General features: G+C 38.3%; 3 protein-coding genes across 5 annotated transcripts in view; 1 reads left to right on the plus strand and 2 right to left on the minus strand.

Moving 5' to 3' along the window:
- The window catches only part of LOC148066132 (uncharacterized), a 30,441-nt gene extending 18,383 nt beyond the window's left edge, over window positions 1–12,058 (minus strand). Inside the window, exons 1-4 of the mRNA XM_087807868.1 lie at window positions 12,006–12,058; window positions 8,937–9,450; window positions 1,239–1,383; window positions 214–307 (exon numbers count right to left, since the gene is read on the minus strand). Coding sequence (XP_087663994.1) covers window positions 214–307; window positions 1,239–1,383; window positions 8,937–9,120 — 423 coding nt within the window. The 5' untranslated portion in view covers window positions 9,121–9,450; window positions 12,006–12,058. The remainder of the gene's footprint in view (window positions 1–213; window positions 308–1,238; window positions 1,384–8,936; window positions 9,451–12,005) is intronic.
- A 1,347-nt stretch (window positions 12,059–13,405) lies between these two features.
- Window positions 13,406–19,924, minus strand: puraa (purine-rich element binding protein Aa). The gene is made up of 2 exons (XM_087807316.1): window positions 19,803–19,924; window positions 13,406–17,474 (listed from the first exon to the last, which is right to left on the minus strand). The coding sequence occupies exon 2, from the start codon at window positions 17,393–17,395 to the stop codon at window positions 16,535–16,537; it is 861 nt and encodes a 286-aa protein (XP_087663442.1). The 5' UTR covers window positions 17,396–17,474; window positions 19,803–19,924; the 3' UTR covers window positions 13,406–16,534.
- A 1,607-nt stretch (window positions 19,925–21,531) lies between these two features.
- nrg2a (neuregulin 2a) overlaps window positions 21,532–26,227 on the plus strand; it is a 109,421-nt gene continuing 104,725 nt past the window's right edge. For 2 of the 3 annotated variants that reach the window (XM_087807863.1, XM_087807864.1), the window contains exon 1: window positions 22,247–22,747. In XM_087807863.1, the coding sequence (XP_087663989.1) occupies window positions 22,348–22,747 (400 nt within the window). In that variant the 5' untranslated portion in view covers window positions 22,247–22,347. Of the gene's footprint in view, window positions 22,748–26,227 lie in introns of all 3 variants that reach the window. The other variant, XM_087807865.1, reaches the window with a different exon arrangement.

Genomic DNA, 26,227 nt, shown 5'->3' on the forward strand with positions numbered 1-26,227 from the left:
TTTTGAAGTTTAAAGCGCTTGTTTTAGATCTTATAAGTACGGAGACAAACATGTTTAGTAGCAGCTGTAAGCGACACGCATTTTTTGCCTTCTTTGGTCACAGAGTGAGATCTAATACTTCAGCCGCTCGGGTAAATATTTGCAGGGAATCGAAGGAAAACAAACTTGGTTTCACTTTTGTCAATCTGTCCGCCGCATCATCGCAAGATGTACCTTCAAGCTCAACGAGATGCCTGCTTGTGTCGTCGGAGAAAGATTCTGCCGCTCGGTTTTCGCTTCTTCTCGGCTCTTCAGGATGGTTCGATGGCTGTGGGACGAAAGTTTAAAACATGATCCCAATCAGATACTTCATTATTCCCGCTGGACACATAAAAGTTTTGTGGATAAAAATAAGACAATGTTCACATTCCTTAAGGCTCAGGGGTCAAATGTAGCAGAAACTTTTGGCTTGTGACTTTTAAAACAGACACGTCTTGTCAATTATCTTGTATCCGTTCCCCCCGGGCTGGACTCTCCTCTTGACCTCCCGCGACCTCTTTATCATAACAATGTAACTAACTCATCTTTAAAGACATTACAACACTATAGAACTTCATTTAGGTCAATGAAGAAGGACATGACTCAGACCACACGTTTGTGCAAGAGTCTGAGGAAAGAGGTCGTGACGCGTTCAATGACTTATTTAGAATGTTTCTTCTTGAAAAACTAGTATGAGGTTAAAAATGAAGTGAGCAATGTAATAAAATATCAATTTCTTGTCCTAAAGCCATCTTACTATGTCCTAAAACAATTTTTCTTGACTGCCTGAGGGCAGAAATGTGCTTTGTAATTCCTTCGCGGCAAATACAGAATGTACTTAGCTTGCCAGTGAAATGAAAGTTTTACTACATGCGGACAATTAGAAAGTAAAACGAGCAACATCATCCAGAATAGTAGACAACAACATTGCCGGGATAGCTGCTGTGTGTTAAGGAACTTTTTGTGCCACATGTCATGTAGCAGTGAGCAAATAAATAAATAAAGTTGGAAAGACAATATATTACGCAACTGATGTAGAATTAATTCTGGAATGAAAGTATGAACAGACGTTTAAGTGGTGTTACCGCACGCATCAAGTGAGTCATAGAGCGAAGAGAGTAGGCGTTCGTTTTTTCAACTCCATCTTTTTTCCTACACGTCGTTTCGTAATCCTCTATAAAACCTTGAAAGGACGGAAAGTATTTCAAAGTGTTGTTTACTTTGTGCTGTTCTGGAGACTCGGCCCCATCTTCTCTCCGAATCCTGCGCAGATGAACTTGGAGCTCAGCTCGTCCACCTCTCCGATCACGATGACGGCCACGTCTCCGTCGCGGCCGAGGTGCCAGCTCACATTCTTGCTGTTGGCTGTGGAAGAACAACACGATTATTACAGGTTGTTTTATTTGTCAAAATCATTCATGAGCTCATTTTTTTTGAAGAAAAAAAAACAACAAATGGCTGCTCAAATAAATTTTGACCAAATCAGGTTTTGGACGACAGACTGAGAAACAGATGGAGCGGAAGAACAAACATGAGCAACAACCGTTTCAAAGACCACTTGTAAACAAATGCAAAGGGAAATCCCCTCTTCTTCCTGCGCTACCGTTTGGAATTCATGATCATATTTACAGACCGATTCAACTTTCTATTCTCTTGGCACAAGTTTCAGTTTAAAAAAAACAAAAACATTTGTTGACTGAGAACTGAAGATTCACAGCTGAGCAGAAAAAGTCACACAATATAATAGAGGTATAATAAATAAAGATAATACCTAAGAATTATGGTTATAACTCATGAGTTTAATCAAGCCTTTGTGTTTTAAAATAGGGCACACAACAAAAACTGAAAAATGTGTTTAATTATTTTTAAAGAAGTTTAAAAGTATTGTTAGTGTTAAAAATATACATCTTATTTTAAGAATAAAAAATATAAGCAGGCTTTTATATTAAGGTTTGTATGCATGTATTTGTTTGTTTTTGAGTCACCGTAGGTTGACTGTGCGAGTCCCTGTTGTATTACTCAGTAAGTCACTTTAGTATTTCTTTACAACTCACCATAGTATTTCACCCTGAGTAACAGTAGTATTACTCTGCGAGTCACCATATTATTACTCCACGAGTCACCGTAGTATTACTATGTGAGTCACCGTAGTATTACTCCCAAGTCACCGTAGTATTAGTCAGTGAGTCAATTTCTCCGCGACTCATCGTAGTATTACTTTGCGAGTCATCATGGTATTACTCCCCGACTAAATAAAGTAAATATAATAATTTCAGATTCCATTTATGACGCCTAAGAATCTTATTTCTTAAACTGAGGGGATTTTTATTAAATCACTTAAAAATAATTTAATGAAAATAGATGTTCTTTGAGAAATTAATAATAATAAATAAAAAAAAGACTAGGCAAGTTTTCCCCCAAATAATTATCTATAAACTACAACTGTCTTCATCGATATATGAGTGAGGAGTTACATGATTACAGCAAATGAAATACATGTGTTGTGATGTGCTTAAATATTTATTTCTATCGTGAACAAATATTTGATTATTTCTCCCCTAAATAAATATAGGGAAGAAGAAAAATCTTTGAATTTATTTTAAATGTATTTAAATAATATCAGGGTTCTCAACAGGATTTTTTTTGGGGGCCAAATTGTGTGAAACAAAGGCATAAAATAAAGCAAAAAACCCTCTACGCCACTTGAGACACAGCATCGGGGCCCAATTTGCACCGTAGGGGATCAAAATCACAGCGTAGGGGGAATATTTAATACATAGAAATAAATACGTAAATCTGAAATCGACTTTTATTCGAGTTATTAACACAAAAGCTTACAAATCCTAATTCAAAACATGATAATAAAGAAGACTAAACTGAATATTAAAGGGAAAAGCGAATACCAACTTTCTAGCAGACGTCATTGTGACTCATTACCAAGTTTCTAAAAACAACCCCGTGACTGAACAGATGCGAAGAGACGACCCAGACGCGCAGCTGACGCAGGCTGATGGAGTGAGACGCTGAAAACCTGATGGGATACTTTGGAGGTGAACTGGTTCTGCCAGCCTGCCCTGCAGAGGACATTCCACCGAGCCATCAGGAGAGGACAACCCAAAACTAAAAAAAAAAAACCAGCAGGCAGGACATGCCTTAATAAACGGGCTCACATTCTCGATTGACAGCAGCAGTCACTACATGACTTGGGTCACGAGTGTAGCTGAGATCGTTTCTTCACACGCAGAGTTTAGAACATCTGTTAGGTTTGTCGGTGCTGACGAGAGCTGAGAGAATGGATTTTAATGTACTAACACCCAAGTGTTTTCAGACTTAAAACTAAACATAATAGTACACTAGTAAAGTATTTTCATCTCAGGGTTGGCTTCAGAACCATCAATTTTCTTACTGTTGTGTGATCATGAAAATGACAGCTAAAAAACCCAAAAGACAAATAAGAGATGGTAAATTTAAATTATACTGTTGCCCCCTAGAGTAGGGGAGGTCAAATTGCATGACTAGCTTTACTGTTAACTATTCGAACTGCACAACAAGTACAAAATTATAATATTAAGTATTATTTCTAAGTAAAATGTTCCACATTTGTGTAGTTATTGTTTAAAAACAGTGGAATTTCCAAAAAGTGTCTTATCTCATCTTAGTTGGGGGGTGAGAAAATATCAATACCTAAATATCTCAATCTTTTTTTCATAAAACCGTATGGATATTCGACAGCACTGTATAGGTTCTTTTTTTTTTTTTGCTTTAATATTTTTCATGGTTAACGTTTCAATAAAGTGTATAGAAAATAACATAGTTTCTAAATTTACAAATAACATCGGAATATCTGCCGCTAAAGGAGCAATTAAATCCTGTGCAATCCCGACGTTGGACTGAGGACAAGAGGATACAGTTCACTCCAGCAGATTTTAAAGCTGATGTTTGGTAATGCTTCGGTTTCAAAACAAATGAAAGCAGTTAGGACTTCATCAAGAGTCATGTGGTCCGTAAAAAAGTAAAATAGACAATACTACAAATATATGCAGTATCGTAATACATCATTGCCTCTGTATCGCGATACGTTTCATATTACCGATACATTGCTTCTTCTTAACAGTTGTACTGAATTAGTTCAGATTATTTTGATGTTTGGTTGGCCAAAATAACTCTTGGTCATCCGTACATGGGCTGTGGGTCACCTATTAAATAGCCTTGATATAGAGAATATTATGGTGTAATTTAGTAATATATTTATAACAAATAAAGCATAAAAAAGACAGCACCAAATTTGAAACTCAATTTGTTAGATTGGGGGTCTTTATGAAATATGAAGCTGAATAATGTAGTAATTAAATAAATGAATAGTGATCAAATTGTAACACAATATAAAATGTTTTGTTTGACGACAGCGACTCCTTAAAAATAACACAAAATACTCAATAACGAAAACCACTTGGGACCATCGGCACAGCAACAGCTACGCTCACGATAAAAACAAGGTCGCGCAGATCCAATCGTTCTCTCTTTGTGTTTCCAAACACATAACTTTCCTGCTCGCTTCCTGTTTTGCCCGCCGACTGATTGTTTGAAGGATCCAGTTTTGACACACTTCCTATTTGAAACAGAAAATCTAAACTATCCAGCGTTTCCTCTGCAACTAATGAGGAACCAGACTTCGTCACCACGTGAGCTGAGCCAGCGGCTGCTGGTTGTTACCAAATAGATACAGCTTTGTTCTCTCCAGCCAAGTTGATAGTGAGTCATTTGTTATTGGGGGGGGGGGGGGGGGTGGCGGGGTTGATTAGCAAGGCAGTTACACTCCCTTCAATGGATCGACTGAAGCAACACCAGAGCCGACAAGCCTTTAAAAACTCTTAATGACGGCGTCCATGATTCATCTTCATTTATGACACGCACCAGCTATCGTGGGTCACTTAACTGCTCTAACCCGGGCAGATAAAGCTGCAACATCCTCTTTTCATTCTCATAAACAGTTAAATAAATGAAGTTAAAAAGATGAACAAATCGGATCGGCAGCTCCCACGCGGACGACTATTTTTGAGGATCTTTCGAGTTCATTGCATAAGAGACGGTTAATGACACATTTCACACTCTTGAGTTTCTCATACGGGCTTCTGTCGACGAAATGCGGACGGACGAGTTTCCGTCACACGTCCGACCAGTTGCAGCTGTGACTTGCAGCTTCCTGAGTTTCTAGTCGTGTCACGTGTTTAGTTTCTGACTTCATACCCATAGACGGCAGTTTCTGATAAATGTCATGTTTGTTGTGTCACATGCTTCCTGCGAAAAGTATTTTTAAAACATCTCCTCTTTGTGTTTTGATGTTTGCCAACTTATAAGTGAAGCAACAGCCACTAGCTTTGAATTTAGACAGAAAAACGTCATGGAAATTTTACATTTCGAACACAATCTTAGTTTAAGACGCACAATACAACAATAAAATCTAGTTTTTCTCAAGTTCAAATATAAAGACAAGCACACGTTTCTTTTATCCCTCGTTGTCTTAGTGGATGCGAACCAAACTAGCTACCAACTAATAAACAATATTTTTCAATCTTTGGACAGGTTTCTCCGATATGTTTAAAACATGTAGTTTTGTGTTGAAAGCGATCAAAAGCTGCTTAAAACTTTCTGGGCGGTAACTGATTTTGAGCTTCCTCCTGGATGTTCTTCTTTTAACTTCACGACTGAATTATATTTTATCATTACAATACAATACATTCATTTAGTTTTCAGAGCCAATATGAGTTATTTTCTTATTTTTTTATGTTCACAGTAAAGCAGATTAAAACAGAGGAAAAAACAATGATTAACATTTATTAAAAAAACTATTTTTAATTGATGGAAAAGGTTTTTTCAATTTACTTTCACTCGTGGCTTGGAAAAAAACCATCAACCAAAATTAAACTAACTGATTTTTTAATTCTTGACATATCTTCTAAACAGGAGGAAATACTTGACAGACAGTTTTTTTCTGAATGCTGTCGACCAATGTTTTGTTTGATGGATTTTGATCTGGTTACGCTGTGCATTTGAGCCGTTTTGTCATTTTATGCATCATTATATTATCATAAATCTGTTCTTTCTGATAATCCAGCTAAATAAACATCAGTATTTTATGTGAAATTCTTCATTTCTCAACTATTGATGTTGAACCAACATCGAGTCCTCACTCTGCCTGCACTGATAAAAACTTGGAGAAAAAAAATTCAGGGCCCTGATGTAGACTCCCATTTATCCAGGTCATGGTTATATACGCCTTTCTAGACCAGGGTCACAAAGTGCTTTAACAATCCAAAACAACACACAGTAAAATATACATCAAAAGGTCAAGACACATAAGACAGGAGTCCCAGAAAATCAAGGAAAACCCTGCACAAGTAAAAAGGTCTTAAGATGTTTTCTTGAACGAGTCAGTAGATCATCAAACACAGAGAGGAAGATCATTCCAAAGCTTAGGAGCAACAGCCTGAAAAGATTTCTCTCCTCTGGTCCTGAACCGTGTTCAGGAACCATCAGTAGATTCTGATCCACAGACCTCAGAGCCTGAGCTGGGGTGCGAGTCTGGATCAGATCACTGATGTAAGGTGGACCCTGACCATGAATAGATCTGAAAGTAAGAACCAGAATTAAATAATTGATCTTGATTGAAACTGGCAGCCAGTGAAGAGTGTTAAGGATCGAGGAAATGTGAGTTCTTCTACTAGAGCGGGTCAGAATTCTCGCTGCAGAGATTTGTATCAACTGCAGGCGAGACAGATCCTTCTTGTTTAGACACGAAAATAATCGGTTACAATAGGGTGAGGCAACAGGAATGTGGAGTTTTGGATAAACAAGAGAATAGTAGTCAAAAGTGACCAGAAAAAAGGACTTCACTGAACAATAAAATACGGACAGATATAGTCATTAATCCGAGATATGATGGCAGTTGTCTGTTGTACGCTAGATTAAAATAAATGTTGAACAAAATACTCTGCAATACTGAAACATTGGGGAGCAGAAATATTTAAAGTCGAGCTTGAAGAGTATAACCTTGAGTTGCCACTTTATCTTGAGAGTGTGTTGTTCCACAAAACCCAGAGCAGACCTTCTTCAAACACAAGCAGAGACCGCTTCACTCTCCTTCACTTCGCCAGTGTAAATATTAACATGAACCACGACGTGAAGACGCATCGTCTAAACCATCGTCGGTGCCGCCGTCAATCCCGGGGACACGTTCTATTCCGAGCAGATGGTGTTTGTTAGCGCGCGATTTCGCATTAGCTTGAAAGTTGAAACTTGCACAAATGGGACAAAAACATGCGGCGTCTGCGTCGGCGAAACAGCTGCCGAGACATCGGCGGGACAGGAGCTGACGCCCGGTGCGTCTGTCACAGCCATTTATTTAAAGTGGACGGGAAAGAATCACGTTGTCGTTCGCGACAGCGGGACAGATGGCGTTTGCGTCTTTGTTTGGAAAGTTTGACCTGTCATGGGAGACGTGATGGAAGAAGTAACGCGAGCTTGTTAGCGAACTAGATCTTCATTGTACACAATCCCGGAGTAATGAGGGGCTGCTTCTCATCTTTTTTTTCTTCAAACATGAACTTGGTCGTTTCATGTTGCACCAACTACCACTTTACTATCAAAACTACAATATGTGAGTAAAACAGGGACAAACATTTTTTTTTATCCATTAGGGGTGTGGGGAAAATATCGATCTCTTTGCGCTTGATGGATCTACTGACTCCTTTAAGAAACATCTTAAGACGTTTCTATTTGTTCAGGCTTTTCCTTGATTTTCTGGAACTCCTGTTGTATTATCAGTTTTATCTTGATCTTTAAAATATATACTTTATTGAATATTGTTTTGATTGTTTAAGCGCTTTGTGACCCTGGTCTGGAAAAGCGCTATACAAATAAAAATTACTTACTTACTTATATTGTGATGTTTTCCATGATACCATTTTAATATAAACCAGCAATGCATCTGTTTTTTATTTTTATTTTATATGATCCTTTTTGCTTCCAAATCATATTTTACTGTTATCATAGTTATTTACGGATTTGTAGTTTGTAGTAGATTTTCCATTTTGAAAACAACATGCAAATATTCAGGGCATTTGCTTATTTTTGAGTTGCTATTAAACATCCGTCACGTCCTCTCTGCAGCTATAGGTTCAATTAAATCCTTCGGGATCCTGACAATGACTGAGGACAAGAGGATACAGTCGATTCCAGCTTCTTTTAAAGTCGATGTTTGGACATCTTTTGGTTTCAAAACAAATAGAAGCAGTTACGACTTCGTCAAGAGTCATGTGGTCTGTAAATTCTGCAACACCAGAGTAAGGTACTCGACAATACTACAAATATATACTTGTTCCTACAGTATCACAATATCATGATCCACAATATTCAATAGCCCTGTGTCTATTTTTTTGTGTGGTGTCTTTTGGCATTTTAGTATTATATTATTGTTATAGCTCTTTAATGGTTTATAATTTAATAGTTAGACGTTTTAATTTACAATAACATGCAAATATTCACAGCGTCTGTTCATTTTTGTGTTGCAATTCTACTTCCTGTCCGTAACTGACAGCAGTTATTACGCCCTTCACATTTAAATCCTGCAAGATACTAGCGATGATTGAGGATGAGAGGATACAGTCGATTCCAGCATCTTTGAAAGCTGATGTTTGGACATATTTTGGTTTCAAAACAAATAAAAGCAGTTAAGACTTCATCAAGAGTCATGTGGTCTGTAAATTCTGCACTAGAGTCAAGTACTTGAAAATACTACAAATATATCCTTGTTACTAAAGTATCATAATATATATTATCGTTGCCCCTGTACTGTGATACATATAATTTTGCCAGATTGTCACCAAAATTTAAATTAAGGAAGAATCAGCTAAAAATACCTTTTTTTGGCTTTGTCCGGTTGAGCTCAGCATCTCCGTCCTTCTCCAACTTTTCCTCGCGTTCCTTCCAGCGCCGCACTTGCTCCTGCCTCATTTTCTGGAACAGAGTCTTCTTCTGGTCCTCGTTCAGAGCGTCCAGCACGTCCGGGTCAATGTACATGTCCTTCAAGATCTGCTGCAGCATGTTGGCAGTCGGCGTGGACGGCAAAAATCAAGAGTCTCTGGAAGTGCTGGTACAGAGGTAGTGGTTTCCTGGACAGTGTTGATCTATAATCTCATCGTATCACAGCAGGACCAGTTCAGATTCTTGACCCGCTCCGAAGGTGTGAGATGAACTCATTTTTGAAGGTTTTAGGTCATTCTTTTTTGTCAACACTCACTGCAGGCACTCACACACAAGCATGCACACACTCTCACACACACACACACACTCCCTCACTCACACACACACACACACAGAATGACCCCCCTCCCGAACAGATTCCAGCTCTTCTCAGATCATCCTTGACAAGATCTACAACACAAGAAACATAACACTTTTAAGCATTCTCATGACCACACTAAAGCATACTAATAATAATAATAATAAGTATCAACAAAAAACAAAAAAAAACAAGTAAAGATATGCTTTGATTCTCTAACACATACATATTTAAGAAAAAAATTATAATTTGCAGTTAATGAAATGAATTGTCCAAGGGAAAGATAAAGTCTGCATTCTGGTACATCAATAATAAATAAACATAGTAACATAACTTTAAGTACTAAGTAAATATTCTCACTATTACCACTTCCAAGAATGGGTGATATATGTATTTCCTCAAGATTAGATAAGGTCTAATTTCTTTATAGATAAGGATATAACACTTCAACTTATCAGGAACTAAAAGATTAAATGTGTAAACTTAAATAAAATGTGAAAGATATTTGTATAAAACAAAGTAAATACTAAAGACTCAAAGAATCAAAGGGTCTTTGTTGTCATTAGAATTATTTTTAGTACAACCTGTCCAAAAGATGTATAGAATGATAGATGCTTTATTGATCCCCGGAGGAGAAATTATTTTGTACAGCAACAATAAAACATAAATCCATACAAACATCCACAAATACATGTAAAAACTATCAAAATAAATACATGAATAGAATCAAATAAATACGTACAAACGTATTAACATAACAGGACCAGGCTACTATCATCAATGACAGTTTATTGCATTATAAAACTCAACTTAAAATAAACAATATCAAACCAAAGTGTCTCTGAAGTATCTCCTCACCTCAGTTAAACTGAGAAGTTTAAACACTTCCTTATGGAAGTCGTAGGAAAATGTTGTCATCTAGTCTGGACTATTGTAACATTTTATTTTCATGTCTTAAGAAGAAGGAGTTGTCTCGCCTGCAGTTAATATAAAACTCTGACCCGCTCTAGTAGAAGAACTCACATTTCCCCAAATCCGTAAAACTCTTCACTGTCTGCCGGTTGCTTTCAGGATCAACTTTAAAATTCTGGTTCTTACTTTCAGAACTATTCAAGGTCAGACTCCTTCTTACATCAGTGATCTGATCCAGCCTTACACCCCAGCTCGGGCTCTGAGGTCTGTGGATCAGAATCTACTGATGGTTCCTCGCACACAGTTCAGGACCAGAGGAGAGAAATCCTTCCAGGCTGTTGCTCCTAAGCTTTGGAACGACCCTCTGTGTTTGATGGATCTACCGACTCCTTCAAGAAACATCTTAAGACATTCTTATTCGTGCAGGATTTTCCTTGATTTCCTTCAGACTCCTGTGTTGTTCTCGGTTTTATCTTGACCTTTTAAGTATATATTTTATTGAGTTTTGTTTTGATTGTTTAAGCGCTTTGTGACCCAGGTCTAGAACAGTGCTCTACAAATATAATTGACTTACTTAGTTATCACTGAGAAGTTGAAACACTTCCTTATGAAAGTCTGGTGGATAAATATAGACACAAGTCCCTCGACTATCATTTAGATTTAACAACAGTAAAAAAAAAGTGACACGCTAAATCGACTCTGACGTCGGTGTTTCATAAATGTATTTGGAAAATGTATAAAATGAAATCGATTTACTTTGAGACTTTGTGTATGAATTGAAATGAGTAAGTAAGTAAGTAAGTAAGTAAGTAAGTAAGTAAGTAAGTAAGTAAGTAAGTAAGTAAGTAAGTAAGTAAGTAATTTTTATTTGTATAGCGCTTTTCCAGACCAGGGTCACAAAGCGCTTAAACAATCAAAACAATATTCAATAAAGTATATATTTTAAAGATCAAGATAAAACTGATAACACAACAGGAGTTCCAGAAAATCAAGGAAAAGCCTGAACAAATAGAAACGTAACCATAAGTAGATTCTGATCTACAGACCTCAGAGCCCGAGCTGGGGTGTAAGGCTGGATCAGATCCGTGATGTAAGGAGGAGCCTGACCATGAATAGATCAAATGAGCAAAGAACAATAACAAAACAAACTAATATAGTGATCTTGGTAAAGTGGCTCAACGGTTTGACTCTACAAATCTTAACGGTTTGACTCTACGATCTGCGATCGTGACATTAAAAAGGGAATCTAACTCGTCAATATATTTTATTTTAAAGTTGGCATTTTCGAGCCCATAAAAGAGCATCTATTGGGAGGAGACTGTGAAGGAATGGAGTTCCTGTCATCCTTCCACCCGCTGCCCCTCCTTCTCTTTCCCACCGCACATCCCGTTCCCCACGCGAAAAAAAAACCCCTCAAAACGCTCCACATCCCCCCACCACACGACAACCTTTCAACGCGGTCACTTTGTGCTCCTTTCGGGGTTCGAAACCCGACCAGGACTCCGGCGCTGGAAGTGAAGTCCAGCAGCACCAACCGCCGGGACTTCTTGAACAATGGCTAACATATTAGCAACACTTGGAGGGAGAAGAAACGCGTGTTTCTCGCTCCAGACTGACCGCGGAAAGGAGGGAATATACAGCCACGAGTGTCGTCTCGGTGGAGGAGAGGAACCGGCGGGGAAAAAGTGGAAGAAAGTGTCGAGACGAGGGCGGTTTTTAAGGCGAGAGTACTCACGGGAGGATGATGGCAGCAGCTCCACAGCAGAGTAAAGCTAACTAAGCTGAGACTCTCTCTGTAGGACTGGCTGATGACATCACTGCATTCTATAAGCTCGCGCGCTTCCTCCCTCTTTCTCGCACACGGTCAACACTTTTGGAAAATACTTTCATTTTTTTTAACAATTAAAATGGCACAACAAAAGCATCTGTGGTCTATAAAAATAACTTCTCTTAGATTCTAAAATAAATTTAGAATTAGTTGTACATTTAAAGCTTACGTTTTTTTTGGAAATGTGGCGTTTTTTTTGTAGTATTACTTAGTTTATTTTGAATTATTGATACACATTTATTATCCCAACATATTAAAAAAAACGATTATAAAAACAACAACGACAAAAACACATAAGCAATTAAAACAATGATAAATATATTAACAACAATAAACATTAATAAAAGACAGCAAACATCTGTACAAGTAAATCAATAATAAAATGTTATTAAACCATATTCGTAATTAATTCTGATTATAACATTTATATTAATACATTTCAATAAAGTTCTACCTAACCTAACATTTGAAATGCTATTTGGGATAGGATTTGCTTTTAATTATTACAGTGTAACACGAAGTAATAGATTTTAATTAATTAATTTCTTTGTTAACTTTACTTTTTAAAAAAAAATCTGGATTGAGTCATCTATTTCCAAAATGTTCTTTTTTTTTTTTTTTTGTCCTGATACTGAATCAATATCAATATTATTTGTGATGGAAGGAAGTGGGTGAGCCGGCTGTAATGGTAGTGGGCCAAAAAATGTCGTTTCTTTGTGACGTCATTCGAGGGAGGATTTTAGGAACTTTAAAGTGCTGGTTATAGTTTAACAAATAAAGGATAAAACGAGAATGATAGGTTTGTTTTTTGTCTCGTCGACGCGTAGCTTCAAAATATATTCAATAATATACATCTATGTACACGTTCAAGTAGTTCGTTACACCGTAATGACGCCAAGACGGTAACGTAACGTAACGCCAGTCGAACGTGCATCCTTGAAGGCTTCTTTCTGACGTCATTTATTTTGTTTCATGCGTAGACGGCGGGCGCCCTCTAGTGGCAGAACGGAGGAGGTAAAATGACGTCATCTTGAACCCATTGCACTCTGGCTATTACACAGCTAAAACACAGACACGTGCTTTATAAACAATCATCTTAAGTATCCTCTTATCTTACATGAAAAACACATTTTAATTGATCATATAAATACCTTTACTATTTATTTGATTACTGCAGTAGTATCTGCACACGTTCTAGTGAAATAAACCTTTTTAAAATGAATGTAAAATCCTGTAAACATGATCTTTACCTTTGAATAGTAAAAAGGTGTCGATGAAAGGATCACAAAGAACAGTCATGAAGGGTAAGAGAACCAAGAAGAGCTTTATTTTACAGCCTGAGGTTACACATACAATGTCGAACTATCTGAAGGAGTCATGGTTGTGGATTTCATTGCAATGTTTCTATTGGACGAGGCTGTAAAATTAAGCTTTGGTCATTAGTGTCATTGTAAATGTAGAGCCAGACGTTGTGGACAACACTACATCAAAATTAAACATACTGTTCTCATCATACTGGATTTTTTTTTTTTCTCTTTTCCAAAAATGAAACAAAAACAAACAAAAAAAAAACATTACTTCCCTCACAGGAAAATATTCTCAATTTGTTGAATGTACATGAATTTCATTAATACTCTCTAATTTAACAAAAAAAGAAAGAAAAAAGGTTATACAAAATAGAGACATTCTTTGTTGAGATGTCAGGTAAATATTTACCTGTGAAATCAAAGTGCTACTGTTACCGACGACAACCGTTGAAGACAGAACAAACACCAAAGTTAGGATCGACTGAAGCACCTTTTATTAGCAGAAAGCTAATAGAGATATTTCACCGTTTCTGCTTCACATAAAAACATTTTGAATCCATCCTTTCAAAACTACACCAACCTCTTAAGGGTCACTGGTTGTGTGGCATTGTGAACTCTTTGACCCCTTCACACTGTAAAATTTTTTAGTTCACTATAGTTCCGCTCCGTCCAGGAGCTTTTTGAAGTGCAAATAACGGAGAAATAAAAACATGGAAATTGAGCCACATGCTGTTCAAATAGTAATCATATATTTAATCGATATACATATATTGCCACCATTGGCACATACGATATTGCACACAGTGATGAAATGTTGCACATAAAAAATAGTTATTTTTTCTGGGCGAAAAACATTCCAAATAATGACAAATAATGTGGAATAACGCTGAAAGGTAAAATGATGTAAAACTGAATAAAATCAAGACATGCTCGCCAACCCCCCCCAAATCCCACCCTCCCGATTAATTTTAAAAACATACATGTAACTTCCTATGCCGAATAACAAATCGCTCAATGGTTCAACCATTTTTGAAATAAACCGATGTTTTCTAAGTTGGCCCCGCTCGCCTCCGCTAGTGTGCTTGGCTAGTGAAGAGCCGACTCTTCGGCATCGTCTCGCATCTCGGTGACCACCCGCTTCCATGTTTACATGTAGGCCGTATACCTGGATGGCTTGGCAATGAAGTGGAGGGAGAAGGAAAAGTGGAAAACGCAGAAAAAGGGGATAAACTCTGCTTCTTATTTTTCCAAAGAGTTTTGCGGGCGAAACTCTTTTTTTAGCACCACGAGTCGTGCGCTAGCACACAAGGGGGCTGAGATGCAAAGGTGAGCGAAAAGAAAAGAAAAAGAAGAGGAAATGACGACAAGTAAGCCAACGATCCAAAGCACCAGGCCAGCGTGTAAGCATGCAGAGTGTGTAAGGCACCAGGTTGTCTTTATATGCTGAAGAGGATGCTCCCAAAATCGGTTTTAAGCGTCTACCACTCGGGTTCCGAAAAAAAAAAAAAAAATACATGGTCAAGGACAGTCTAGTTGCTGGTTTCCAGTCAATCTAAACGTTGGGAGCAATCGTTGGAACTTCGCCGCGCTGAGGTAAAATCTGACATTATCTGATTGTTGCCAGTTTCTCTGGAGTTTATAAAACTGCAAACACACATCTATGAGATGCGACAGAACTGGATTACGACCAGTTGTTTTCCGTGTGGCAGCCCCAAATATTTACAATTAGACCAAAAAAACAAACAAACAAGATCTCATCACCGCCAGGTAGATATTTGGACCAATGAATCTTTAGCGGAGTGACATCGACGTCGACCAAAAAGTACACACACTTGACGTCACGCCATCGTCGACGAGCGTCTCACTCCGACAAACCCAGTGACACATGGTACATGACCGAGTTTTTTTTCTTTAGTCCAAGTTACTTCATGTATAATCACGCTTAGAAACAACTTCCAACTACAACTACATCAAGCCTTTGGATGGAAATCACTCAGAAACTTCAGATTTGTACAATATTAGGCAGATAAAGATATATATGGAAGGGTCCTTGAGCCAATATTTTTGGGAAAACCAAACGAAAAGATATAGTGCAGGTTAACATGCAGCAAACGGCGCTCCTTGGCACCATTTTAAACTTTGAAAAAAAAAGAAAAAAGTAACACCTTAAGATTCTCTACTGGATTTTTTTTAGCTCGTTGTTCATCTCGCAACTTTTGCTACATGTGGTCACCGCGTTTTCCTTTCCGTCCGATGCGCGTTTTTTAGTACCTTTTTAAAAAAGATGAACACAATGCATTGTTGACGAGACACAAAAGGTAGTCTATTATGTAACCATGGCAACCGTCTCAACTCAAACTTGTGATCTTGACCATTTTTCTTTTCTTTTTAAATGCCTCTCATCGCATCCATGTACCAGATCAATAAATTTGATTTTCCTATGTATATTGCACAAGATAAAATGCCAATAATTTCCTTTTTTTTTTTAAACATATATATATATTTTCTCTATGAATGGACCAAGCCCTCATCGTGATTAATGTATAAACATCTCGACTCACAAATAAATAGAATTGTAAGTGATAAACTTTTATAAAGTCGTCTCTTTTTTTTTTCTTTTAGAATTTTGGTTTTTAAAAATTAAAATATCTGATTTGTGCTGAAGTCCTTTAGCTCACATAATAAGGGTAGCCGACCCCCCTTCCCACCACATATTCCCCCAGAACATCGCAAACACTTTTTTTTTTTCTTAACAATAGCTTTTAAGTGGTAGAAAAAGTCGTCTTGTTAATAAGGGAGATAACACTTCAGTTCATGTTTGTCAAGTAGGAAAAAAACAATGTTTCAAAGATAAACATTATTACTCGGTTTAGCAGCCTGTTAACTGTATTAATGGTGGTATAAGTGGTGGTAACATCCAGCAGATGGGTGACAACAACATGTCAGAACTGTCAGGGTTTGTGGTTTTTCTTCTTATACTTGTGTGTGTGGGGGGGTGATGATGCTCCCTTGGAGTTAAAACCTTTACAGTTAAAACTTGTATACAGTAGAGTTTTAATTATACTTCTCTTTTGTTATTTTTCTCGTCACTCTTGCATTGTTATTTTTTGTTGTAGTTTGTGGTCTCCATCAATCCTCGTCTCCATCATCCGGCTGCATCTCCTCCTGTTGCTGCTGCAGCTCGCAAGCCCTCTTCTCCCGCTGCTTCTCCTGGATCTTCTTCATCTCCTCCGCGTATTTACTGAAGGTGTTCCCGAATTTGGACCAGACTTTGTACGGGACCGTGATGGAGTTGCGGTAGGTGGGCTTCACCTCGCTCACCCGCATGAACACCCCGTACTTATTGGAGCCCACGTCGAAGAAAAAGCGCTTGTTGTCCACAGTCAAGGAGGACCCCTCGGGCAGCTCCGCCGGCTCGTCCTCCACGCCGTAATCGTCAATAAGTTTGGCCAAAGCGTCGCGAAACTCGATAAGTCCCTGGGCCGGTAGCGCGATGGTCTGGCCCTGCGTGGACCCCAAGCCGGGCCCCCGGTTGACGGTCTGCCGGATCCGGAGGAAGCGTCCCCGCTGGTTCTCCTTCAGGTCCATGTAGTACTTCCGATTCTCCCGGACCAGGAACTCGCTCTTGAGCGCCCGCCGCGGCTCGTCCTGGACCAAGCCCGGGTTGCTGGGTCCCAGCTGGGCGTAGTGTTCGATGAAGTCCCCCAAGTAGTCGCGGAACTCGACCGCCACCGACATGGAGAGAGTGAGGCGGCTCTTGTTGCCGCCGGCCCCGACTTCGGCGATCTTTAAGAAGCGGCCCTTCGCGTTCTGCTTCACGTCCAGATAGAAGCGTTTGTTCTGGATGTCAACCCGCTTCGACGCCAGCTCCTGGGTCTCGTGCTGGAGACCGGCGGCCGAGCCCGCCCCCGCGCCCGCCAGGTGCATGGGAGGGAAGCCCGGGCCCGTCGCCGCTCCTCCCTGCTCACTGCCACTGTCTCTGTCCGCCATGATGCCTGCCTTGCCTGCCTTTCTCCCTCCTGTCTGCTGCAAAGCCACGGCCAGTCACAGCCCGGAAGTCTCGCGAGATCTACGGCAGGGAGGGGGGGGGGAAGACATTTAAAAAGCGAAAGGATTCATCAGAAGCTAAAAAAAAAGAAGTAAGCCTCTAAAAACACGTTTTCTAAAATACAAAACGCGATTTAATCCTTCGGAAATAAAAACATTTATTTTTAAAATAAATTCATCATCGCGTCATTCAGCTAATCTAAGTTAATAACGCGTTTCTGGGATGGACGAACATGGAGTCAGAGGGTCAAGATCTTAACACAACGCATTACAAATGGTGATCTTTAAGGGAAGAAACTTCAGGGTTGAGCAAGTGTCCCTGTTCTGGGGTGAGTTTTGAGTTGTTTAAAATGATTTAAAAGTTTTAAAAAGTGTCCTTTAAGCAACACTATCATTAAATTAAGATCCAAGATCAGTTTCCTCTTGACTGTCGGGACAGTCGGGCCTCGAGCTCCGTTACACCCTGTTTAGGGAATTAAAAAAAATACTATTCGTTTTATAAGTTTAATACAAAAAAAAAAGGATTTTTAAAAATTAGAAAATGGATTTTAGTTTTTAATGTTTGATCTCTTATATTTAAAAGCGGCACGCATAGTAGAAAACAAAAAATAAAAGTCGCCAACTATATAAAATAAAGCATTGATATTATTGTAGTCATAATATATATAATTTCACTTGATGTGAGTAAACATTTAAGAACAAAAATATTAAGTAAATTAAGAATTTCATTAACTAGACTAGAATAATCTTTCGGAGACGGACTTTATAACGGAAAACAAACTGCAGTTCTTTACAAAATGATTGTTTTTTTTTGTTGTTGACACGTATTTTATATTTTACAACTTATCATTTTTAGTTTGACTCAAAAACGTGTGATATGTTTATTAGAGAGGTGGATGGGACTGCCGCCGGTATTTACATGCGAGGACATTTTTCAAGTTCCTCTCACTTATTTTACTTGGCTTACACATTTAAAGCACACTGTCGTCATACTGTGTTTTTTATCTTGTAGATTAGGTTAGAAAAATCTAATCCATTGACTTCCTATTAATATTTTAGCATTCAGAGGCATAAATAAATGGTTTAATTTAAATACAATTTTGGTTGGTAAAAAAAATAAAACAACATAAATAATATAAAGAAAATATCATTATTATTTTTTAAGTTAGTTAATAAGTTAGTTAATAAGTCATACATCTTTCTCTCCCTCTTTCCCCTTTTTTCTTTATTGAGCCCGTTATTGTTGTTGCACGTATTTTAAAACGCAAACACGATGTGCTGGTGTGATGTCTGTTGTACTTTTTCAATTATTTTCGTATGTGAGGATTTTGCATACATTTAGAGTCCGAGGAAGACAAGGCCTTTGACTTTATTCAAAAACCTAAATTGGTAAACAAAAAAAAAAAAACACAATATATACAGTATATATAGATAAATATATTTTAAATTAAATGGAACTGCTTTATAAACCTCCCAAAACTTGTATTGAAGGTCGGCAAAAGCTTTGACAGTTAAATCCCGCTGTGTTGTTGGGTAAATGTCCTAAATGGTTAAATGTCTTCATCTCACTTAAACAACAATGATTTATATCATTTTAAACTGAAATATTACCCATATTTTTTTGTTTTAATAAAACAGTACTCTAGACTAGACAATATGATTTACACCGATTATTGGATTTACATATAAAATAACTGGGCTTGGGTTTCACTCGAGTTATTCCGATTAAAATATTTATTTAATTTAAAATAAAATAAACAATAAATACATAGTGTTTTAATAATGACGTTTTTTTCAATGATATAAACTAAAACACTGTGAGGTAGATCAAACATTTTGTTAAACTAAGGCCGAAGTGTCGATTTAAAATATTATTTTCGTGTAACTTAAATAAAAAAAGTCCTTGTTATAATATTTAAATTGAAAATAATAGTAAGAATAAAACAAAAAATAAAAATAACGCAATTCAACCTGGAGTAAAAAGTTTATCAGCTCACACACACAAAAAATAAAATAAATAAAGTGTCGCTAATTTATTTTTACGACTTTCGTAAAACAGCAAGACATTTTTTTTAAACAAAAAAACAAAACACATTACTTATGTAAAGAAATAACAAACAAAAAACACATTAAATACATTTGAAGTTGAATCTACCCCCAGGAGTCCCACAAGCTTGATCCAAAACAGACACTTATTTTATGAAAATGAGGACGTATTTTATTTGATTAACTCTTTCTGATCTTTCCAAATGTTGACAGCAGCTCACTGAGAGAACACACAAGGCTGCTGGGAAACGGGATCTGTTGGTAAAGTGTCACTCTTTCTCTCCAGGACCGGCTCAGTACTTACCTGCGCAGGCTTTTCAGAGTCGAGGCGGGTTCTGGACCGAAAACCCGGAAACGAAAGAGTTGGATCGGAGGCCTCCGCATCGACAAGTAGCCCTGCCTAGGATTGCTTCACAAAATGGACAAAAAAACGTCGGAGTCGTGGCACAGAGGGAGAGACACACGCACACGCAACAACTCTGATGTCAACACGCAGCGTGGGAAATACCACCAGCGCCACTGGATGGTCGTATTGGGGAACTACACCCTATGCCTTCTGATACTAACAGGTGGGTCTGAAAGTCATTTTGTTTTACTTGTTTTAGAGATTAAGTTAATTTAAAAATGAAATACATATTATTATTGGATACTTAAATTTCTGTTTTTTTTTAAATATTTATTTACTTTTTTAATTTTTTTAAACTATAAAAAAGGAGTTTTTTTATTTGACAAAGGACTGCTATTTATCTGAATGTACAAAGTTAAATACGAGTTAAAAAAAAAACCTAAAAGCCAAAAATACTTTGTCTCCACTTGTTTTTTTTTAATGATTTTAATCAATGTCACATGTATAAATACGATTAAATAAATTACAATAAAATTACGATTTTACTATAATTTAAACCAATTGCCCCATGGGGAAAAAATAAAAATCTTCAATCTTAAATCTTGAATTAAACTTAAAATCTTCTATCACACCATATTAGATTATGACCAACTGCCCTTGTAAATGTCTCTTTCCTGTCACGCGTAATGTCTAAAGTCTAACCAAATAAATAAATATAATATTGATTAATAATCACAAACGTTTTTCTGTTCTTTTGTTAAACCAGCCAAACAACCATTGGGAACATAAATGATTATTATTTTATAAATATATACCTTTGTTGTACTGCAAATAGTCCTTTTCCCCATGCTTATCCAAAGTTGGATCGCAGGGGGCAGCAGCTGGACAAAAGAAGTCCAAACTTCCCTCTCCTTAGATCCAGCTCCTCTTGTTCTCTCTCTAGCAACACAATGTTAACATTTTCTAGACAACATCTGTTTTTATGTCTTAATTCAACTACGATTATCTCTGTCGTTCATGCCAATTTTGTTGCTATATATAACCAAGGGAAAGTCAACTCTACTGCTCGGATTGTTTAATGCAGAAAACCAGATAGAACCAGACATATGGCTGCAAATAATATGGGTAAATACATTCAACAAATTGCATTTGTACTCACATATCCACTAAGAGATATCCAATAATACATTAATAGTATCTTGTATTTTGTTAAGCTAGTATTTATATTTACGTTATTGTTTTTCGTTTTGCCCTGATTTAGACATTAAATACACAATAGACATGAGAATATTTCATACACGTTTCTTGGTAGCACTGGCTGTAACTAAAGTGGTCAGCAGATGTCGCTCTCTGAGAAAGTTGTCGCTATACTTGAAATCATGAATCCGCATTAATCTGTTCCAAGGCGAAGCTTTTGACTTAAATATGAGTGTTTATGGGGTTAAAAATCACAATTTGTTCCTCGTCAAAATAAAATCATTTTTTTAATAAAGTCGTTTTTATTTTCTCTCTTTATATAACAAAAAAAAAAAAAGTGCAGTACTTCAACGTCAGTTTTTTTTATTTTTTTATTGGTAGAGCAAAGTGTGACCAGAATGCAGGGCTGGACTTAATGTGCTGAGACGCAAAAAAAAAACTCATTGAAAGCAGTCTCTTGGAGGAGCTGGAGATGCTTCTTAGTCATCGCAGCTCCATGATGTGTTCAGGCCCAGTGGACCGTATGCGTCTGTTGCCAGTGTGATGCTGCTCCTCATCTCTGGGAGTCATGCCTCGGAACCAGTAGGGCTTTTAGTCAGGGATGGATTATGGATTACGGATTTGGATGATTTTTTTTCCATTTTTTTTTTATATATAAAAAAAGCTTGTGATCCTCAGCACCATGGAGTGATTGACACACGGCAGAGGATTCGGGAGTGAAGGAGGAGATCGACCCTGTGGTCCATCTTCTTCGTCAGAGAAAAAAGGGAGGCGGATTTAGGAAAAAACGGAGAAATAATGTTTGGTTTCGGGGGATGAACCGTGGCTTATGTTTTTTTTTTTTTTTACTACCAAACTTGTGGGTCCACTGCAGCATTTCTGGCGCTGCAGATGATACAGAAACACCATCATAGAGGTGCCAACCACTGCGATTTTTTTTTTTTTTTTTTTTTTTGGGGTGGAAAATAGATAAGAGTGGCGTCGTCTAGAAGTATGGCAGCAGCAGCGGATCTGGAGATCTGCGGCTTTATAACCACCGGGACTGGATCTTAAAAAAAAAACAAGTCGCTTCCCCCTGGTCTGGAAACACTGGGACTCAAAGCAGTGGATTCCCGATGGCATGGACACTTATGCAAGGTCTGTCGCGCCGCCACCACCACCACCACCACCGCCGTGCTACTGGAGCCCACTCGCCGCGTCTTTTCTCGTCCCGGATCCTCTGCCATCGCCCCGCCGCCGCCGCCGCCGCAGCCCACCGAGCCGTGCCGCAACGCGACCCGCGACCACCGAGCCAAAGCAGGACGGCATGAGGCTTGATCCGGTCCACTTCTCCTCCATGCTGCTCATCGGGGTCTCGCTCGCCTGCTACTCCCCGAGTCTAAACTCCCTGCAGGACCAGGCTTACAAGTCGACCGTGGTGATCGAGGGCAAGGTGCAGTCCGCGCCCGCGAACCTCTCCCGCGTGCACGTGCGGGTGCTGGAGGTCTGGCCCCTCAACAGCGGCGGTCTGGAGCGGGAGCAGCTCGTCACCGTGGGGGAGTTCGGCTCCGAGGCTCCCTGCGCTAGAGTCAAGAAGAACCACAAGTACATCTTTTTCATGGACCCGACCGACGAGCCCCTGGTTTTTAAAGCGTCCTTCGCGCCCCTGGACACGAGCGGGAGGAACCTGAGGAAGGATGTGGGGAAGGTCTTGTGTGTGGACTGCGGTAAGTGATGGTGGATCACAGCTGAGTTCTTTAGGGGGAGTCAGATATGTGCTTTAGGGGCGTCTATGCAGCAATTTTCGACAACTCTCGCAGACTCCCCTGTAACCCACATGATCCATCAAACTCTCTTTCTCTCCATCCCTTTTGAGCTGCATCAAGACGAGCGCCACGCACTGTTGCTTTAGAGGAACTGCACCTGCTGTTTATTCAACTATCTGCATTCTCTGCAAAGCTGCGTTACAACTTTAAGAGCCTGTTCAACAAGCAGAGCTTCCGCAGAGCTGCTCAATAGTGCGTAGATTCCAGGTCCTCTTTGGCATCTCTGCTCGCAGTGGTCGGTACCTGTTGAAGAGGGGAGTACTATTTAATACTAAAGTTTAAGTTGGCATAGTATACTTTTTAAAACAGACGAACAATATACTTTATGAAATGTAACCAAAGTATTACAACTTTTTTACTTGACAACTGTATGATAGTGGTGATCCAGAAGTAAACCGTGCAAAGGATTATGGGAGTGGGTGGCAGAAAACAAACTTATTGTTAGAAACACACATTGAACTGTTAAGTAAAGCAACAGAATTGCTCAATAGTGCGTAGATTCCAGGTCCTCTTTGGCATCTCTGCTCGCAGTGGTCAGTACCTGTTGAAGAGGGAAGAACGATTTAATGCTAAAGTTTAAGTTGGCATAGTATACTTTTTAAAACAGACGACAAATATACTTGTAACCAAAGTATAACAACTTTTTCTTTGGGCAACTGTACTATTGTGGTGATCCGGAAGTAAACCGTGCAAAGGATTATGGGAGTGGGTGGCAGAAAACAAACTTAATGTTAGATACACACATTGAACTGTTAAGTAAAGCAACAGAACTGCTCAATAGTGCGTAGATTCCAGGTCCTCTTTGGCATCTCTGCTCGCAGTGGTCAGTACCTGTTGAAGAGGGAAGAACGATTTAATGCTAAAGTTTAAGTTGGCATAGTATACTTTTTAAAACAGACAACAAATATACTTGTAACCAAAGTATAACAACTTTTTCTTTGGGCAACTGTACTATTGTGGTGATCCGGAAGTAAACCGTGCAAAGGATTATGGGAGTGGGTGGCAGAAAACAAGCTTATTGTTAGAAACACACATTGAACTGTTAAGTAAAGCAACAGAACTGCTCAAAGGTGCGTAGATTCCAGGTCCTCTTTGGCATCTCTGCTTGCAGTGGTCAGTAACTGTTGAAGAGGGGAGTACTATTTAATGCTTAAGTTTAGAGTGGCATACTTTTTTGGTGTAGTATACTTTTTAAAACAGACGACAAATATACTTGTAACCAAACTATAACAACTTTTTTCTTTGGGCACCTGTACTATTGTGGTGATCCGGAAGTAAACCGTGCAAAGGATTATGGGAGTGGGTGGCAGAAAACAAGCTTATTGTTAGAAACACACATTGAACTGTTAAGTAAAGCAACAGAACTGCTCAATAGTGCGTAGATTCCAGGTCCTCTTTGGCATCTCTGCTTGCAGTGGTCAGTACCTGTTGAAGAGGGGAGTACTATTTAATGCTTAAGTTTAGAGTGGCATACTTTTTTGGTGTAGTATACTTTTTAAAACAGATGACAAATATACTTGTAACCAAAGTATAACAACTTTTTCTTTGGGCAACTGTACTATTGTGGTGATCCGGAAGTAAACCATGCAAAGGATTATGGGAGTGGGTGGCAGAAAACAAGCTTATTGTTAGAAACACACATTGAACTGTTAGGTAAAGCAACAGAACTGCTCAATAGTGCGTAGATTCCAGGTCCTCTTTGGCATCTGTGCTCGCAGTGGTCAGTACCTGTTGAAGAGGGAAGTACTTTTTAATGCTAAAGTTTAAGTTGGCATAGTATACTTTAAACAAAGGATTATGGGAGTGGGTGGCAGAAAACAAACTTATTGTTAGAAATACACATTGAACAGTTAAGTAAAGCAACAGAACTGAAAAACACTTTGGAAACCTGACCCAGTCCTTGTCTGTCTGGCCTCTGATGCATCTATTGTGACTACAATTTAATGTACATCCAAACACCAGAATCTACAGGTGACGTACGCCAGGAGAACTTGAGGTTGTTGGTTTGCGTACCGTGTGAGTCTTTTAAATATCTGGCAATTGACTGTGAGTTTGCAGTTGTTTATTGAAGTAGCTAAAATATAACTATAATTATAAAGCTTGTACATTGGCAGTGTAGAGAATTGTGTACATAGAGTATAATTGAAGTATACTCTTGTTAACTAAACTAAAGACTAGGAATGTATACTTGGTACACTTGGTACTACACAATTTAGTCTGAGTGCACTACAGGTACATATACATTTTTATTCGTGCAGGCTTTGCCTTGATTTTCTGAGACTCCTGTGTTGTTCTCAGTGTTATTTTGACCTTTTAAGTATATATTTTATAGAATATTGTTTTGATTGTTTAAGCGCTTTGTGACGCTGGTCTGGAAAAGCGCTCTACACATATAAATGACTTACTTACCTACTTACTTATACCTTAGTATACTTACTATAACTATATATATTCTCAAGTATAATCGATGAAAATAACTACTTTTTGCTAAGGGTTAACAAGCTAGCTTTTTCAAAGCTGTCGAGACCCTTCTCGGCGCCTGTGCTTGCAGTGATCAGTACCTGTTAAAGGTAAGAATAGACAGTAAACAAGAGACATAAAAATATCATCACCCTACTTTGATAAAAAAACAAAAACATGGAGGGTGAAGAGCTTAGCCAAAATACTAGCTATGACGGCTCAAATAAAAGGTGAATGCTAATTATTTTAGCATAGTCTAAAGTTCCTTATATTTCTGGTCTAAGTCTGAATGTGTTTGTTGATTGACAAGTGCAAAGTGGGAATGGTGACCATTTGTATAGAATAAAACGTACATTTGTGTACGTTAGAAACAAATATTAATGGTAATAATTCAGTTTTCTTAATCTTGGCATTGGGAATTCCCACCAGGGGCTCATGTCAGTTTCAGGACCAGGGACAGCGTCGAGTATGTCACATGTGCTATATATAGCATTATTCCCTTAAAGCTCAACACATTAAACAGGCTTTGCTAAATACTGAAAGTCTAGAGTACAACATGCTAACGCTGTATGTATCTTCATGTATGAAATATTGTGCCTCTAAAGTCAGTCGTGAGAATTAATTATTTTCTTTTTTCTTTTCTCCGGGTTGTTCCACCAACATTTGTCTTAAAGGAACATCGACTGTGATCCTCACCTGTCAGTTTATTATTCCAGTGAAGCTTTCAATGTAGCAGCATGTCAGTCAAGAACTATCTTTGTTTCAGATCAATCTGCCTAGAGCGATTACAGTAGCAAAGATAGACAGTCAAACAAGTTACTCTCATTTCAAAGCATGTTAGCGGCTAAATTACAATCTAATAATAAACTATCAAAACCACTAGTGTTCATAGTGTACATTCTTATGTATTACTAATTACGA

This window comes from Callionymus lyra, chromosome 14, assembly GCF_982586985.1.
Source record: "Callionymus lyra chromosome 14, fCalLyr1.hap1.1, whole genome shotgun sequence".
Classification (NCBI taxonomy): domain Eukaryota; kingdom Metazoa; phylum Chordata; class Actinopteri; order Syngnathiformes; family Callionymidae; genus Callionymus; species Callionymus lyra.

What these genes read in the sequence shown, in the direction of transcription:
- puraa (XM_087807316.1), bottom strand. Translation starts at nt 17,395, where the DNA reads ATGGCGGACAGAGACAGTGGCAGTGAGCAGGGAGGAGCGGCGACGGGC.